The following is a 15,789-nucleotide window of genomic DNA, read 5'->3' as shown; positions in this document are numbered from 1 at the left end:
GCAGCCAGGTGGTTACTCCTGTCCAGGATTGGGGAGGTGGTGCAGACAGGTGAGGGACCCCAGGCAGGGTCTCCCAGCTGTGGCGTTCCTGACGCTGGGGCTGTGTCATTCTTGGCAGGGAGAGTGACCTGTGCCTCCTAGGACATTTTAGCATCCCTAGCCTCAACCCTCTAGATACCAGGAACATCCCCCCCGCCCCCCACCCCCGCCAGTTGTGACACCTAAAAACGTCTCCAGACATTGCCAAACAGCCTGGGAGGAGGCGCAAAATTGTGCGCCCTCCCAGGGGAGTAGCACTGCTCTAGATCGGGGTCGGCAAAGTCCCCCTGTGAAGACAGCAAGTACTGGAGACTTTGGCGGGCTTACCAGTCTTCTTCTCCCTCTTCTTCTCAACCCTTTGAAAGTGGCAAAACCATTTTTAGCCCGTTGGCTGTGGGCAGTGTCCAGGCCATAGGTACCCAACCCCCACCCTGGAGCACCACCACCCTCCCGCCCCATTGCCCCTGGTGGTGGAGGTCAGGGCATCCTTGGATGTACCCTCATCAGCAGAGGGACAGCCCCACTGGGGGCAAGTCTGGTGCTGTCTGTCCCTTTCACCTCCTCCCACTCCCCTGCGCTCGCTCCCTCACTGGTTCTCAAACATGGCAGGCCCCGGCCAGCCCCAGGGCCTTTGCACGAGTCCTCTCCTCCCTGGGCACCTCTGTGGCTCCTCCCTCAGCTTCCCAGAGCTTTGCTGACATGCCCAGCCTTTCCCCATCACCATATTTAAGATTGCATGACACCCCCACATACACATACACACAACACTAGTACGTCACGGGATTGATCTCTTTAGTGTTTGTTCTTCGTGTCTGGCTCGTGCATGGTTGTCTCTCCAGCACCTAGATCAGCGCCTGGTACACAGTACGTGCTCTAAAAGAGACGCGTAGGATTGCTGGGTATCACTTCTAAGCTCCATAACCACTGTTGTGAGACTTTCAACCCGTTTCCGTGGGGAAGAGACAATGCAGAGGAGGGAGGTGGGGGGCTCGTCACACAGCCTAAAGTGGGCACAGCTGGGATTTGAACCTAGGGCCCTGAGACCCAGGGCCTCTTCGCTCTTGCCCTGCGGAGCACCGTGTCCCCATTCCTCTGGTCTCTGCCCTTTCGCTGCTAGTCTGGTGGTAGCAGAGGGCCCCAGAGCCTTCTTCCATGCGCTCTGCCTCAGGCCCTGGCTCCCGTGGGAGCCAGCACTGCTCTGCATGCCTGGAGTGAGTGCGAGACTTGTGGCCAGTCAGGGAACACCTTGGGGCGGAAATGGACCACAGGCCACCATGGTACCAACCCACTGTGGCGAGGAGCGTCAGAGAGGTGCCCGGTTGGCCTGCAAGTCAGGGAGAGCTTCCTGGTGGAGGGGGCTTCCCAGCTAAGATCTGGAGGGGAAAGAGGGATAAAGTGGAGGAGAGGGAGAGTTTGTGAGAGGGAGAAACCTGCCCTGAGGTCAGAAAGAAGGGGGTGGCTCCGGGGCGGGGGGTGGTGGTGGAAGGAAAGACATTTCCTGGCCAGGTGGGGAGAGAGAATGCCGGTCTTGGGGGCCGAAGGACTGTTTGTGGGTTTGCGTTTCTACCTGTCCACGGGACTGGGGAGGCCTGTGAAGGGATCAAGGCCCATGAGACATGGCTGGAATGTTTAGCATGCGCTCCCTCTGGCTTGCTTTGTAGGAGAGAACTGCAGAGGGCGGGTGGGTGGGGCAGGGGTGGGTAGTGGAGAGGCCAGTGTGGGTAGGAGGCCGCCACAGCTGTCAAGGTGAAGGCCCAGGTGGAGGCCTCGAGACATTAGAGGTGGACCCGTGTGGGGCTTTCGAGACAGAGTTGACATGATTTAGTAGATGATAGATTGGAAGGGGAGGGGGAGGGGGAAACTGCAGGTTTCTGGTTCTGACAGCAGTGTGGACCTGGAGAAACAAAGAGGGAGGGGGTGGGAAGCACCCTCTGCTCTCAGCAACACCCCTCCTCACATACACAGTCTGATCTCCCCTTGCCAGCAGGAGTCTGTGAGTACCCGAGTCAGGGCACGTCTTGTCCCCACTCAGAACCTCCACAGCTCCCACCTCACTCCCACAGGCCCTGCTCGCTCTGCCCTGTAAACCCGCCCTCACCTCTTCCCTCTCTCCCCTCACTCACTGGGCCAAAGCCACACTTCAGCACATTCCTACCTCAGGGCCTTTGCATATGCTGTTCCCACTGCCTGGATATGCTTTCTCCAGTACCTAGATGGCTCCCCTCCTTGAGACCTTTGCTAAAATGTTACCTTCTTGGCCAGGTGTTCCCTGACCACCCCATCTACATTTGCACCCACGCATACCCCCTCCACTCTCTCTCTCCCCTACAAGCCTATTTTCCTCCAAAGCACTTGTGACCAGGTGGGAGCTAGGTAACTATCCACTGAATGGACAACCTCTTCTATGGGTCTGTTTCGTCTTTGTTCATTAAACAAATTAACAAGAACCCTCTCCTTGCCCGGGGCTGGGCATGCAGCAGAGAGCCAGGCCAACCCACGATGGAACCTTCCCTGGTGGGATAGACTTTCAGCTGCAGAGCCCAAGTCCAATTAGGGGAGTGAAATGTGGAGCCCCAGTGTGCCACTAGTGTGGGTACAGGAGGGACCAACACAATCCTGGCAGGCAGAGCCTTTTGGAGGAAGAAGGGACAGAGGGCAGGAGTCCTCTGGGTATGTGAGAGAGAGATGTGGAGGGTGAGGATAGGCCAGAGCAGAGAAGGTGATGAGAAGGTAGCAGGAGACCAGGGCCTGAAATGCCATGTTGAGGCCTCTGAGGCAATAGGGAGCCATGGAGGACTGTAGGCAGGGAGGGATGTGATTGGGTTTTCATTTTGCAAAGATCACGCTGGCTGCAGGGTAGAGATTGGAAGTGGTGGGAGTAGCAGGTAGACGGGGGAGACCGGGGAGGAGGCATCCAGGGAGAAGGGGAGGTTTTGAATGGTCCCACCCCCTGCAGTCCAGCGCCACTTGGCAGCTAGAGTGACCTTTTAAAATTTACAAGACGGACAAACCCCACCCTGTGGCACCGGCATCTAGTGGGAGAGAGATAATAAGCAAGTAAGTAAAACGCGTGGCTGGCATGCTAGCGATGAGGGCCACGTAGAAATAAAGCCAGAGCAGGATGCAAGAGTGCTGGGGCCAGCAGGGCCTCCCAGAGCCAGCAGCGTTTGCCTAAAGACCTGAAGGAGGCAAGGGAGAAGCTCTGCAGCTATCTGGGGAGGAGGGACCGGCCAGTGCAAAGGCCCTGAGAGGGGACTGCGCCTGGTGTTAGTGAGCGAGGGGGAAAGTGTAAAGAGGTGAGGGTAGGGAGGGGACAGGGCAGAGTGTGCAGGGCCTTGTGGGCCGACGAAGGGCTTTGGCTTTTGCTCTGGGTGAGGTGGGAGCCTTGGAAGGTTCTGAGCAGAGGAGGGATGTGCCCAGACTCGGGGTGCTCACGGCCGCCCTCTGGTGGCTGTATGTGGAACAGACTGGGCAGCAAGGGTGGAGAGCTGGGAGACAGGGGAGGAGGCGACAGGGCTGGACCAGGGAGGGGACCAAGGAGTCAGGAGAAAGTGAGCAGATTCTGAAGAAGGAGACGCAGGAGCTGCTGTAGGGATGAGAGGAGAAGAGGGGCCCAGGATATCTGTATGGTTCTTGAGCGCCTGGGAGGACTGGGCTGCCCTCTGCTGAGATATGGGTAGATGAGGGGGTGGAGCTGAGGGTTTGGTGGGGACCCTGCCCTCCCTGAGCCCACAGCCTCCTTCCTGAAGGAGGTTATGTGACGGATACTCTCTGGGCACTTGCTCCATCTCTGTGAGGGAAGTCTGTTAGTCCCAGAGTAGGGATGGGGAAATGGGCTCAGAGAGGCCAAGAGCCTGGCCCGAGATCACACAGCAGATTGACACCCAGGAGCCAAGTCCTTGGACCTATCCCAGGGCCTGCTGGTTACCCACTCTGCCATGCCCGAGGGTTTCCTGGAGGAGGTGGGCCTGTGGAGCTGGGCTCTCGGGCTGCTGGGTTTGGGGAAGACTCAAGGCTGCTTGGGACGGAGCAAGAGGCAGGAAGCTTGTGTTGAGGGGCCCGGAACATTCAGACTCCCACCCACTCAAGCACTGAGGGTTGCCATGGCAACCTCACTCGAGGGCAAGCTAGCAGTGCCTCCCCTCCTCCAGCAGCTGGTTCTTCTCCTATCACCCACCCTCCCCTGCCCCATGCCAGGGCACCTGAGGACAGAGCCTGGGCCGTGTCACCCGGCCCTGGGACCCCACTGCACCCGCCCCTTGACTCGAAACTGATGTGGGGCTCAGGCAAACCCGGAGGCAGGTGTGGGACCCGTGGGCGGCCCACGTGACCTGGGGGTCCGACACACCTGGGGCTCAGAGGATGGTGGGCCCTGTTTCCCATGGGTTAAATTGGGGCCACTCAAGCCCTCTGAGGCTCGAGGTGGGGACAGACACAGGTGGGGGCTCACCTGACCCCTGTGGGCGTGTCCACTTCTGAGGATGCTTACACAGATGCAGTGGGGGCCCAGAGGAGGGAGCTTTCGAGGGCCCCCAGGTCTCCCGAGCTCCCCATGCTCAGCCTGGGGTTCAAAGACCCCTTGCCAGTCAGGTGCCCCTGGGATCTCACTTTCCTCTTGTGTAAAATGTGGGTATACACTCCCCACCCCCTTACTAAGTTCTTCTGAGCATTAAAGGAGATACAGGCATGCAGTGCTCAGAACGGGGCACAGAGGTGTCAGCCGCTGCCCCTGGCATGGTGGGTGGTTCTGGCAAACTGGAGATCCCAGCTGGATCCCCACACCCTGTAGTTGAAAGGCTCCCCTGAAGTTGTGTGGTTCAGGGCCCTGCCCCCATCTCTGCCTCAACTCCCCCGCCACGTGCCCTGACACCCTGTGCGAGTTTGCTAGGGCTGCTGTGACAACATAGCCCAGACTGGGCTCTGACAACAGAAATGTATTATCTCCCAGTTCTAGAGGCCCAGAGTCTAAGATCAAAGTGTCAGCAGGGTTGGTTCCTTCCTCTTCCCTGGCTTCCGGTGGTTTGCCAGCAATCCCTGGCTTGTAGACGCATCACCCCGATCTCTGCTTCCGTCTTCACGTGGCGTTCTCCTTGGTGGTTGGGGGGGGGGTGTGTCCAAATATCCCCTTTTTATAAGGACACCAGTCTGATTGAATTAGGGTCCACCCTAATGACCTCATTCATTTTAACTTGACTACCTCTTTATCTCCAAAGAAGATCCCATTCTGAGGTGCTGGGGGATAGGATGCCAGTGTATCTTTTTTGGGGGGGGAACACAATTCCATTCATCCCAAGGCCTCAGGGGTAGTCAGGCCTGGGCCTCCCAGGTGGCTCCCACCTCTCCACGTCTGACCTCACCTCCTCGCTTAGGTGAGCACCAGGCAGCAGGTAAAACTCCCCAGGGCCGAGTGGGCATGCCCAGGCCAGGACGAGAGGGAACAGAAGCTGCAGTGCCCAGTTCCCCCTGCTGCAGCCCCGAGGTGCGGACAGTTCTGGGGGTGCCTGGGGCTTTCTGGAGGAGCTGCTCCAGGGAAGGGGCTTCAGGGAGCAGCAGGCAGCCCATGGGGAACACTTTCTGTGCCCCTGAGGCAATGGTGCCCAGCCTGTGTGGGCCAGGCTTGGGCCCCAGGTCACAGGGCAGACGCCCCGTCCAGCTGCCCCCACCACCATCCTTGTGTTCATCTGGTCAATATTTGTTTGAGGACCTACTGCACGTCTAGGCACCAAGGGACGGCCTCGGGAGCTTCCTTTCTCCGGGGGCTACAAAGGAAATCCACGAGCGGACAAGTCAGATCACACAGCAGTGACGTGATTGGTGGGGATGGTGGTGACAGTTCGGCCCAGGACACTCTGTACTCGCTATGCACCAGGCATGGCCCTGTGTGTTTCACGGGTATGAATTCATCTTGTCGTGCAGCTACCCTGTGAGGTAGCCCCATTTTACCAAGAGGAAGATGGAGACATGGGAGGTTATGGGATGGTGGGGACGGGACAAACGGGCACTGAACGCAAGGTGCTACGGTGTGGGGTGGCTGAGGCCCACTCACATCTCTGAGGAGGGGACATGAGCTGAAATCGAAGGGACACAGGCCAAGACTGCATGGTGGGAAGGAGCATGGCTGGAGCAGCGGGAAAGGGGCAAGAGCCGGGTGTGCGTGACCTCCTGGGCTGTGGAGTGGGAACCTTGGCAGGGATTTAAGCCGGGGAGCAATGTGTCGAGATTTTTTTTTTTTTTTCGGCCATGCCTAGCAGCTCGTGGGATCTTAGTTCCTCGAACCTGGGCCCTCAGCAGTGAAAGCACCGAGTCCTAAACACTGGACCACCAGGGAATTCCCGACATCTTTAAAAAGTCCCTCTGGGGCTTCCCTGGCGGTGCAGTGGTTGAGAGTCCGCCTGCCGATGCAGGGGACACGGGTTCGTGTTCCGGTCCGGGAGGATCCCACATGCCGTGGAGCGGCTGGGCCCGTGAGCCATGGCCGCTGAGCCTGCACGTCCACAGCCTGTGCTCCGCAATGGGAGAGGCCACAACAGTGAGAGGCCCGCGTACCGCAAAAAAAAAAAAAAAAAAAAAAAGTCCCTCTGTGGAAACAACCTAAGTGTCCATCAGTGATGAATGGATAGGGAATTGCCTGGTGGGCCAGTGGTTAGGACTGCTTGCTTTCACTGCCGAGGGCATGGGTTCAATCCCTGGTCAGGAAACTAAGATCCCGCAAGCTGCCCAGTGCGGCCAAAACAAAAACCGAAAACTTTGACATCTACACACTACTACATATAAAATAGATAACTACTAAGGACCCTGTATAGCACAGGGAACTTTACCCAATGCTCTGTAATGGCCTATATGGGAAAAGACTCTAAAAAAGAGTGGATACAGGTATAAATGATTCACTTTGCGGTACACCTGAAATTAACACAACATTGTAAATCAACTATACTCCAATAAAAAATTTTTAGGACTTCCCTGGTGGCGCAGTGGTTGAGAATCCACCTGCCAATGCAGAGGACACAGGTCCGATCCCTGGTCCGGGAAGATCCCACATTGCCGCGAAGCAGCTAAGCCCGTGCGCCACAACTACTGAAGCCCGTGGCACCGGGAGCCCGTGCTCTGCAACAAGAGAAGCCACCGCAGTGAGAAGCACGTGCACCAGAACTAGAGAAAGCCTGTGCGCAGCAACAAAGACCCAACACAGCCCCCAAGAAATTTTTTTTTAATTTTTTTTTTTTAATGATGAATGGGTAAATGAAATGTGGTCCGGCTGTACAGTGGAATATTACTCAGCCAGAAAGAGGAATAACTGACACAGGCTACAACACAGGTGAACCTCAAAGACATTTTGCTGAGTGAAAGAAGCCACACACAAAAGGCCACAGATTGTGTGGGGATGAGCCAAAAAGTCCATTCGCATTTTTCCATAACTTCTTATGGAAAAACCCAACCGAACTTTTTGGCCAACACGATATGACTCCATGCATATGAGATGCCCAGAACAGGCAAATGCTTAGAGACAGAAAGTAGATGAGTGGTCGCCAGGGCCTGAGGGGAGAGGGGAGAGGGAGTTCTTGATTAACGGGGTACCAAGTTTCCGTTTGGGGTGATACAAACGTTTTGGAAATAGATTGCAATGGTTGTGGCACAGCATTGAGAATGCAGTTAATGCCACTGAATTCTATACTTAAAAACCGTTAAATGATGAGTTTTATGTTACACCCACACACCCACACACACACACACACATATATATATATATATATATATATATAAAATACCATAATTTTTTTAAAGATCCCTCTGGGTGCCAGTGGCAGGTGAGGGGAGGTGGGGGGAGCCTGGGCTGCAGGAGTGAGAGGGGCTGGAGGGCTGCTGGGAAGAGGTCAGGGCCGTTTGGCAGAGATGGTGATGCCCAGGTCTGGAGGGGGGCTGCCGTGGATGGACAGGTGGATGCTGGGGTGTTCTGGAGATGCAGACCCAGGACTTACTCCTGAACTGGCTGTGGGGGCGAGGGAAAGAGGAACCCAAGATTTTGACTCCTGGGGTTTTGGCCTAAGGACCTGGGAGGAGGGGGGGGGGACCAGGCACTGAAATGGGGGACTGTGTCCAGTGTGGTCAGGCTCCAGATGCCTTGGAGACCCAGATGGAGGTGTAGACATGAGGAGAGAGGCGGGGCTGGGACGCAGATGTGGCAGTCGTCCCGGTACAGATGGTGTCTAAAGCCATGAGGCTGGTTGGATCCCTGAGGCGGGGTGTGGAGGGGCAAGAGGCCTGGGGTCCTGGGGTCCCGGGGTGCAGCCCGGGAGGAGGAGAGGAGCCGCCTCCTTCAGATGGATCCTCCCCGTGCCCTGACTCTCGCTGTGCTGTGACAGCACCCTCTGATGGGTCCCTTGCCGGTCTACCGTGTGTGTAGACTGTTGTCCTTACCAGAGCCCTGCAGATTCGAGGTTGCAAGGGAACTGGGGGCCTGAGTGGGGAGGACCCGCTCAGGGTCACGGGGCATGACATGGCAGGGTCCAGACCCACATTGGCCAGCTGCCCCCAGAGCCTGGCATCCAGCAGCCTCCCCAGCATTAACCAGACGCTAACCAGTTTAACTCCCTAAGGGAGAGCCAGGGAGGAGATGCTAACCAGTTTAACTCTCTAGGGGAGAGTCAGGGAGGGGAGCAGCCATCAGCCTAGGGTCAGTCCCCCACCCCCCGCATCTGACCATGGCTGGAAGATGGGGTGCAGGAGAAATGAAGTGGTGAAGGATGCCCCCCCACAAACCATGTAAAATGTAAAGTGCTATGAAATGAACCAAAACCCATCAAAGGCCGTATCTGGACAGGGTTGCGGGATAAGAGACAGTTGTGGGCTGAGGAAGTAGAGGGGGCAGTTTCCTGAAGGCTGGGCGCTGGGGAGGGTGCAGAGAGCTGCTGCGGGTCAGGGGCGGGGAACAGGGCTGCAGGGCTGCCCTGTGAAACTACCTTCCCGTTTCACATGAGACGAGACAGGCCTGGAGGGAGGGATGTCCTGCCCCATGAGCGAGCTGCCTTAATCTTTCTTGAGAACCTGTGCCGAGTCCCTGGCCTCCAGTTGCCCATGGTCTCGTGGGGAAGGTAATTTATACAAGAATGTAATTTCAGGTGCCGTGAATTTAAAATGGGGCTAAGGAATTCCCTGGCGGTCCAGGGGTTAGGACTCCGTGCTTCCATTGCAGGGGGTAAGGATTCGATCCCTGGTTGGGGAACTAAGACCCTGCATGCTGCGCGGCGTAGCCAAGAAACAAACAAACAAGGATGGAGATGAAGGATGGCAAGTGAGGGTGGCGGGAGTGGTTAGGGTGGTCAGGGTAGGTCACTCTTCTGGGATGACCTTGAGGTTGAGCCCTGAATGGTGAGAAGCTCCAGCAGGCGTTTGGGGATGCTGGGAGAGCATTCCAAGCAGAGGAGCAGCCCAGGCAAGGGCTCGGGCTGGAAGGAAGCTGGAGCTTCTAGGAACGGGCAGTGGGTAGGCTAGAGAGCATGGTGTTGCTGGGTCCCCAGCGGCCTCTAGGCCCTGATGAGGAACAGAGACCCCAGGGGAGGGCAGAGTGGGAGGTTAATACTCAGATTTACATCATTAAATGGTCCCTTAGCACTGAGTGGAGGGCATGCGTGGAGGCAGGGAGGCTGGGAGGAGGAGGCCAGGGCAAGCGTCCAGATGCAGCAGGATGGTGGCTTGGTCCTGGTGGTGGCACTGAGGGCCAGAAGTGGGCAGGTCGGTGAGACACTTTGGAGGCAGAGCCCGTGGGACTTGCTGATGGAGTTTATGAAGGGGAGGGGAGGAGAGGAGTCAGGAATTGAGGAGGATTCCTAGGTTTGGGTTCTGAGATTCATTCAACAAACTTTCATTGCTGTGTGTCAGGCCTGTTCTAGAAGCAGGAGCAAGACAAAGCAATTCAACGATGTCACTGCCCAGTGCAGGGGCCCTTCCATAAAAGGGAGAAATATTTACGTTTGAACGAAGGCCCAAAGGGGGTGAGGGAGCAGAGGAAGAGGCCATGTGAATAAAGGGTGGACAGAAGATACATGCAGAGGAAGTGACAAGTGCAAAGGCCCTGGGGCAGGAGCTGGTGTGGTTGAGGAATAGCAGGAGTGGCTGGAGCAGAGGTGGGGACAGGGAATTACCTGGACTGGCGGATAGGCTTTCATTTTGTGGCGGGGGGGAAACAGTAGTAGGGGTTCTTTTGAGAGATTCCAAACTGGAAATAAGGGATTTGGAAAGTATTGGCTGGTCGGTGGTGTTGAGCCCGTAGGACAGGCTGGGGTGACGGTGGGAGAGGACAGACCACACTGGAGGACCGGTTAAAACACAGGTGCTGGGGAATTCCTTGTCGGTCCAGCGGTTAAGACTCTGTACTTCCACTTCAGGGGGCACGGGTTCGATCCCTGTTTGGGGAACTAAGATCCCACGTGCTGCGCCGGCGCGGTCAAAAAGCGAACAAACAAGAAAGCATGGGGTGCTGACCCTCCTCAGAGAATGTGCATTTCTAGCAAGTTCCTGGCCAGGCTGGTGCCCCTGGGCTGGGGCCATATCGGAGAACCGGGGTGTAGATAAAGCAAAGGATTAAAAGTAAAGATCTGGGGCTTCCCTGGTGGCGCAGTGGTTGAGAGTCTGCCTGCCAATGCGGGGGACACGGGTTCGTGCCCCGGTCCGGGAGGATCCCACGTGCCGTGGAGCGGCTGGGCCCGTGAGCCATGGCCGCTGGGCCTGTGCGTCCGGAGCCTGTGCTCTGCAGCGGGAGAGGCCACGGCAGTGAGAGGCCCGCGTACCGAAAAAAAAAAAAAAAAAGTAAAGATCTGGGTGTCCAGTCTCGAGAGGATCCAGGGGAGATGGAGGCAGTGAGAAGAGGAGAGGCCATGAGGGAGAAGAAGTGGGTCAGAACCCGGCTCTGTGCCCTCAGAGCCGCTGTGCCTGAGGATGGGCAGACGGGGTGGGGTTGGAGAGAATTGCGGGGGTCGCCACACAACTTTCACCCCCCCTTCACCCTCCCTGGCCCCCCAGGGGCTGCACCCACCCCTCACCCTGCCTGCTTGTCTCTAGCTTACCCTGAAGGTTCCCCCTGAGAGGAAAGAGGGGACTCAGTCATCCCTGGTCCCTGATCTGTGGCACCAGCCAGCTGGATTCTAATTAGCTACCAGAGCCAGAGAAACGGGAAGCAGGGGACCAGGGGTGGGGACCTGGATTCCTGCCCGAGACCCAGAGGCCGCAAGCTACGGCCAAGACGCCTGGGTCCCCCACCCTGGACGCTGTGGTGGGTGAGAAAGCTGGGGTGGGGGAGACGAACAGGCAGGGTCTTGATTTCGGGTCGGGGAAGAGGCTTCCAGAGGGCTCTCCTCCTCCGTGATGGAGGGTCTGAGCCTGCCTGGGTTCAGGTGGGCCCTTCATAGCTGTGACAGCCCGAAGCGTTGCCCCAGCCACCCGAGGGGGGCTGTCAGACACCAGGAGGTGCTTCCAGGAGGTCCAAGATGCCCAGATGGGTGGGTCCATCCGTTGGGGTGGGAGTGGAGGGTGCCGTATAAGCCAGAGGCCTTGGAAGGAGTCAGCCTCTGGCCCAAGGGTGCAGCTTCTGTCAGATACGGCTGGCTCGGGCGGGTTCCATCGTCCAGCCCCTCCTGGGGCTGCAGGATGGAAGCCCTCAGCCACCAGCAGGAGGAGAGGGGACTGGCCCAAACACCCCTCCTACTAGGCCCGCTGGGGGTCGGCCGCGGCCCCCACCTCACTCTTCCTGTCCTCCCCAGACTGGTGGGCCAGGCCGTGGTACCCACCTGGTGATGCGGGGCGAGGCCGCCCGCACAGGCCACTGAGAGCCCCGGACGCGCCCCAGCCGCCACCATGGCCCGCCTGGCCGCCGTGCTCTGGAGTCTCTGCGTCACTGCCATCCTGGTCACCTCGGCCACCCAAGGTAGGTGCTGCTGGGGCTGGGGAGGGGCCGTGCCTGCAAATCCCTGCCAGGAGGGCAGATAAAACAGTGAAATACCTCCCGACCACTTGTTACAGTACCCGCTTCAGACCACCCAGAACCAGGCCAGAGGAAGACTTGGGGATCATGCCCCCTAGCACCACCAAGGGGTCCCCGGATCAGCCCCTCACCCCCCAACCCAGAGCACCAGGGTCCATCCCACCAGGGGTCCTAGAGCCTGGGATTCGGGATGTGGCCTCCCGGGACCGGGACAGGCCTTCCTGGTGAGCCGATGCTCTTCTGTCTTGTGTGTGTCTCTCTCAGTGTGATTACATCTCCGAGGCTCTCGCTGGGAAGAAGGTTTAATTAAAGCATGCCCGCTGACGTTTATTTAAAAACAACTAATTACCCGGCTCGGCCCTATGCCGTTCCCGGGATCCTGCACACACCACAATTAGTGCCCCGAGCCGGCCCGCCCACCCTCACCGATTACTCAATTACAATCCCCATGGTGGGCCCGGGCGGGGGCAAGGGCAGGGCGGGAAGAGAGGAGGCCCGCTAGCCTCGCCCTCGCCCTGGCTGTGCCCCCTGCCTGCCCCTCCCAGCCCTGTCTGGAGGGCACTCATGGTGGACCCTGCTCCCCATGGCTGCCTCATACAGCCCCACCCTCCGGGGAGCCACAGAGGTGAAGGGGGCATTGTTCAGCCGTGTCACAGGGCCTTGGCACTGCTCCAGCCAGCTGGCACCCTCCCCTCCCCCAGCACCCATGTTCTCTACCTATCCAGGTCCTGCCCCACAGCGCCAGCTGGCCTGCGAGGGGCTGCTTCCACCCCCAGACCCATCCAAGCCAGCCCTCCACCCCCGGCCTCCTTCCCGGGCCCAGGAAGGGCTAAAATTAGCTGCGGAAGCAGATGATGCTAGAGGAACGCACGTAAAACTTTCCCGCAAGTGGGACTCAACTCATCCCAAAATACCCCGAGGGCCTAGCTGCCAACCCCATTGGGCCCCCAGGTGGCATTGGAGGCACTAGATCTGGAAAAAGGGGCCCATTTGGCCCTGCTGCCATCATGCACTGGTGCCTTCTCTTCATCTACAAGTGACAGTCCCCACATTGGAGCCCAGGGCCACTCTGTGCATCCCCCCTTCTCTCTGACACCCTACAAGGCTTGGTTGGGACCAGTGTCCAAGAAGGTGGCTGCCCCAGCAGGCATGGACGGTACTGAGCCCACTCTGTCCAACAGAGACTAGCTGCCTTGATCATCTGAATGATAATAGTAATCAGTGGCTTGCCATCTCACTATGTACCGTGTGCACTGCAACCCTCTGCATGGATCTATGAGATAGGCGTTATCAGCTCCTTAGGGAAAGAAACGGGGGCACAGAGGTGGTCAGTGACTGGACGAGGCCACCAGCCAGGAAGTGGCCAAGCTGGGATTTAAACCCCAGCCAGGGACTTCCCTGGTGACGCAGTGGTTAGGAATCCGCCTGCCAAGGCAGGGGACACAGGTTCGAGCCCTGGTCCGGGAAGATCCCACATGCCGCAGAGCAACAAAGCCCGTGCACCACAACTACTGAGCCAGCGCTCTAGAGCCCGCGTGCCACAACTACTGAGCCCATGTGCCACAACTACTGAAGCCCGCGCGCCTAGGGCCCGTGCTCCACAACAAGAGAAGCCACCACAATGAGAAGCCTGCGCACCCCAACGAAGAGTAACCCCACTCACCGCAACTAGAGAAATCCCGCGCACAGCCACGAAGACCCAACGCAGCCAAAAATAAGTAAATTTATACAAATAAATAAACAAACACACAAACCCTGGCCATCTGGCTCCTGAGTCCCAGCTCTCAGTCTCCGAATGGCATGGGATGGAGACTGACGTGTGACAATGCAACCCCTCTGAGAGCAGGGCATGCCCATGGCAAGTTCTTTCATTGTCATGGCAACCCTGGGAGGTTTCCTAGGTGAAAGCAAGGAGGCCCCTCCCTGTGACGTCCTCCCGGAGCACAGCACCATGCACAGCACCTCCTTCAAGAACATTCTCTAGCACGGAATCCTCCCAGTACAGCCCTGGGCTGTGGTGGCCCATTTTACAGATCCAGAAACTGAGGCCTGGTGAGGCTCCAGCAGTGGCTGTCCAGGCTGTAGTGTGCATCAGAACCACTGGTGGGTGTATCCATCCAAAGGCTCCTGGTTTCATCCCCAAGATTCTGATTCAGCAGGCCTGGGTCGGGGGGCCCAGAATCTACATTCTGAACATGATGGGTACGCTGCTGATTCCTGGGACACACCAGGAGAAGCCCTGGTCCAAGGGACACACCTGGTCTGTCAGCTGGGAAGTGGCAAAGCCAGACTCTGTGGTTTCTTCCAGAACATGAGCGTGTTCCCTCCCGCACCATCTCTGGACCTTGCATGGGGTGATGTGAAGTTAGGGAAGTGCACCAGGCCACCCTTACCTCTGACACTAACTGCGAGTCTGGGGGTCCCCCAGACCACCCCCAGCTTTGATGATTTGCCTGAACGATTCACAGAATTCAGAAACACCCTTATACTCGTGGTTATAGTTTATTACAGTGAACAGATACAGATTAAAATCAGCCAAGAGAGGGCTTCCCTGGTGGCGCAGTGGTTGGGAGTCCGCCTGCCGATGCAGGGGACGCGGGTTCGTGCCCCGGTCCGGGAAGATCCCACATGCCGCGGAGCGGCTGCGCCCGTGAGCCACGGCCGCTGAGCCTGCGCTTCCGGAGCCTGTGATCCGCAACGGGAGAGGCTGCAACAGTGAGAGGCCCGCGTACCGTAAAAAAAAAAAAGAAATCAGCCAAGAGAAGCGCACCATCCAGGAAAGTTCCAGGCGGTCCACTCCCAGTGCAGTCACGGGCAGCAGGAACTCTCCTGACAACGATAAGTGACAACACGCATGTTGTCCAGCCAACCCAGGAAGCTCCCCTGAGCCTTGGTGTCCAGAGTCTTTACCGGGGCTCAGTCGCGTAGACATGGCTGACCTCAGCCTCCAGCCCCTCCAGAGGTCAGCTGATACCGCGTGACCCCAAGTGCCTACCTGAAACCACATCGTGAGTGTACTAGTTTGCTGGGGCTGCTGTGACAAAATACCACAGACTGGGAGCCTTAAGCAATAGAGATGTAGTCCCGCCCAGTTCTAGAGGCTAGACATCCAAGGTCAAGGCGTCAGCAGGGTTGGTTCCTTCTGAAGGTCACAAGGGAAGGATCGGTTCCCTCACTCGCTGGGCTTCAGTTACCTGGCCCACTCCTTACACCCATCAGGCATCTTCCACTAAGGGCTCCCTCAGGGCCTTTGCACTGGCTGTTCCCCCTGCCTGGAATGCTGTTCCCCAGCACCCGCATGGCCCCTCTCCTTGGTTTGTAGATGGCCATCTTCTCCCTGTGTCTCCACATCGTCTTCACTCTGTGTGTGCCTCTAGGTCCAAATTTCCTCTTTTTATAAGGACACGGTTCCTATTGGATTAGGACCCCATAGGGCCCTATTAATGGCCCACCTTAACGACCTCATTTTAATCTGATTACCTCTGTGAAGAAGCCATCTCCAAATTCGACCACATTCTCAGGTCCTGAGGGTTAGGGCTTGATTTCAGCATTTGAATTTGGGGAGGGGGAAGACCCAGTTCAACCCATAACAGTTAGCACAGGCTGCCTGGCGTGGCTCAAGGCCCCCAGGCAAACAAAGACACTCTTCTCAAGCAGGACACTTCAGGGGCTTCAAGGGCACCGCCCAGGAGCCAAGGCAAAGGCCAGACTTTCCTTGGGCCAGGTTCATGGCCTTACTACACAGGTGGGCACACTGAGAAGCCCATTTTACAGAT

General features: G+C 57.6%; 1 protein-coding gene across 3 annotated transcripts in view; it reads left to right on the top strand.

The window, feature by feature from the left end:
- The window catches only part of ADGRL1 (adhesion G protein-coupled receptor L1), a 44,781-nt gene that overhangs the window by 4,970 nt on the left and 24,022 nt on the right, over positions 1-15,789 (top strand). For all 3 annotated transcript variants that reach the window (XM_030879851.3, XM_030879850.3, XM_060297059.2), the window contains exon 2: positions 11,793-11,956. In XM_030879851.3, the coding sequence (XP_030735711.1) occupies positions 11,887-11,956 (70 nt within the window). In that variant the 5' untranslated portion in view covers positions 11,793-11,886. The remainder of the gene's footprint in view (positions 1-11,792; positions 11,957-15,789) is intronic.

The sequence above is a fragment of the Globicephala melas genome, chromosome 3 (genome assembly GCF_963455315.2).
Source record: "Globicephala melas chromosome 3, mGloMel1.2, whole genome shotgun sequence".
NCBI classification, from domain to species: domain Eukaryota; kingdom Metazoa; phylum Chordata; class Mammalia; order Artiodactyla; family Delphinidae; genus Globicephala; species Globicephala melas.
The sequence above is the reverse complement of the archived record's forward strand: the minus strand, read 5'-3'. Positions and strand labels throughout refer to the sequence as shown.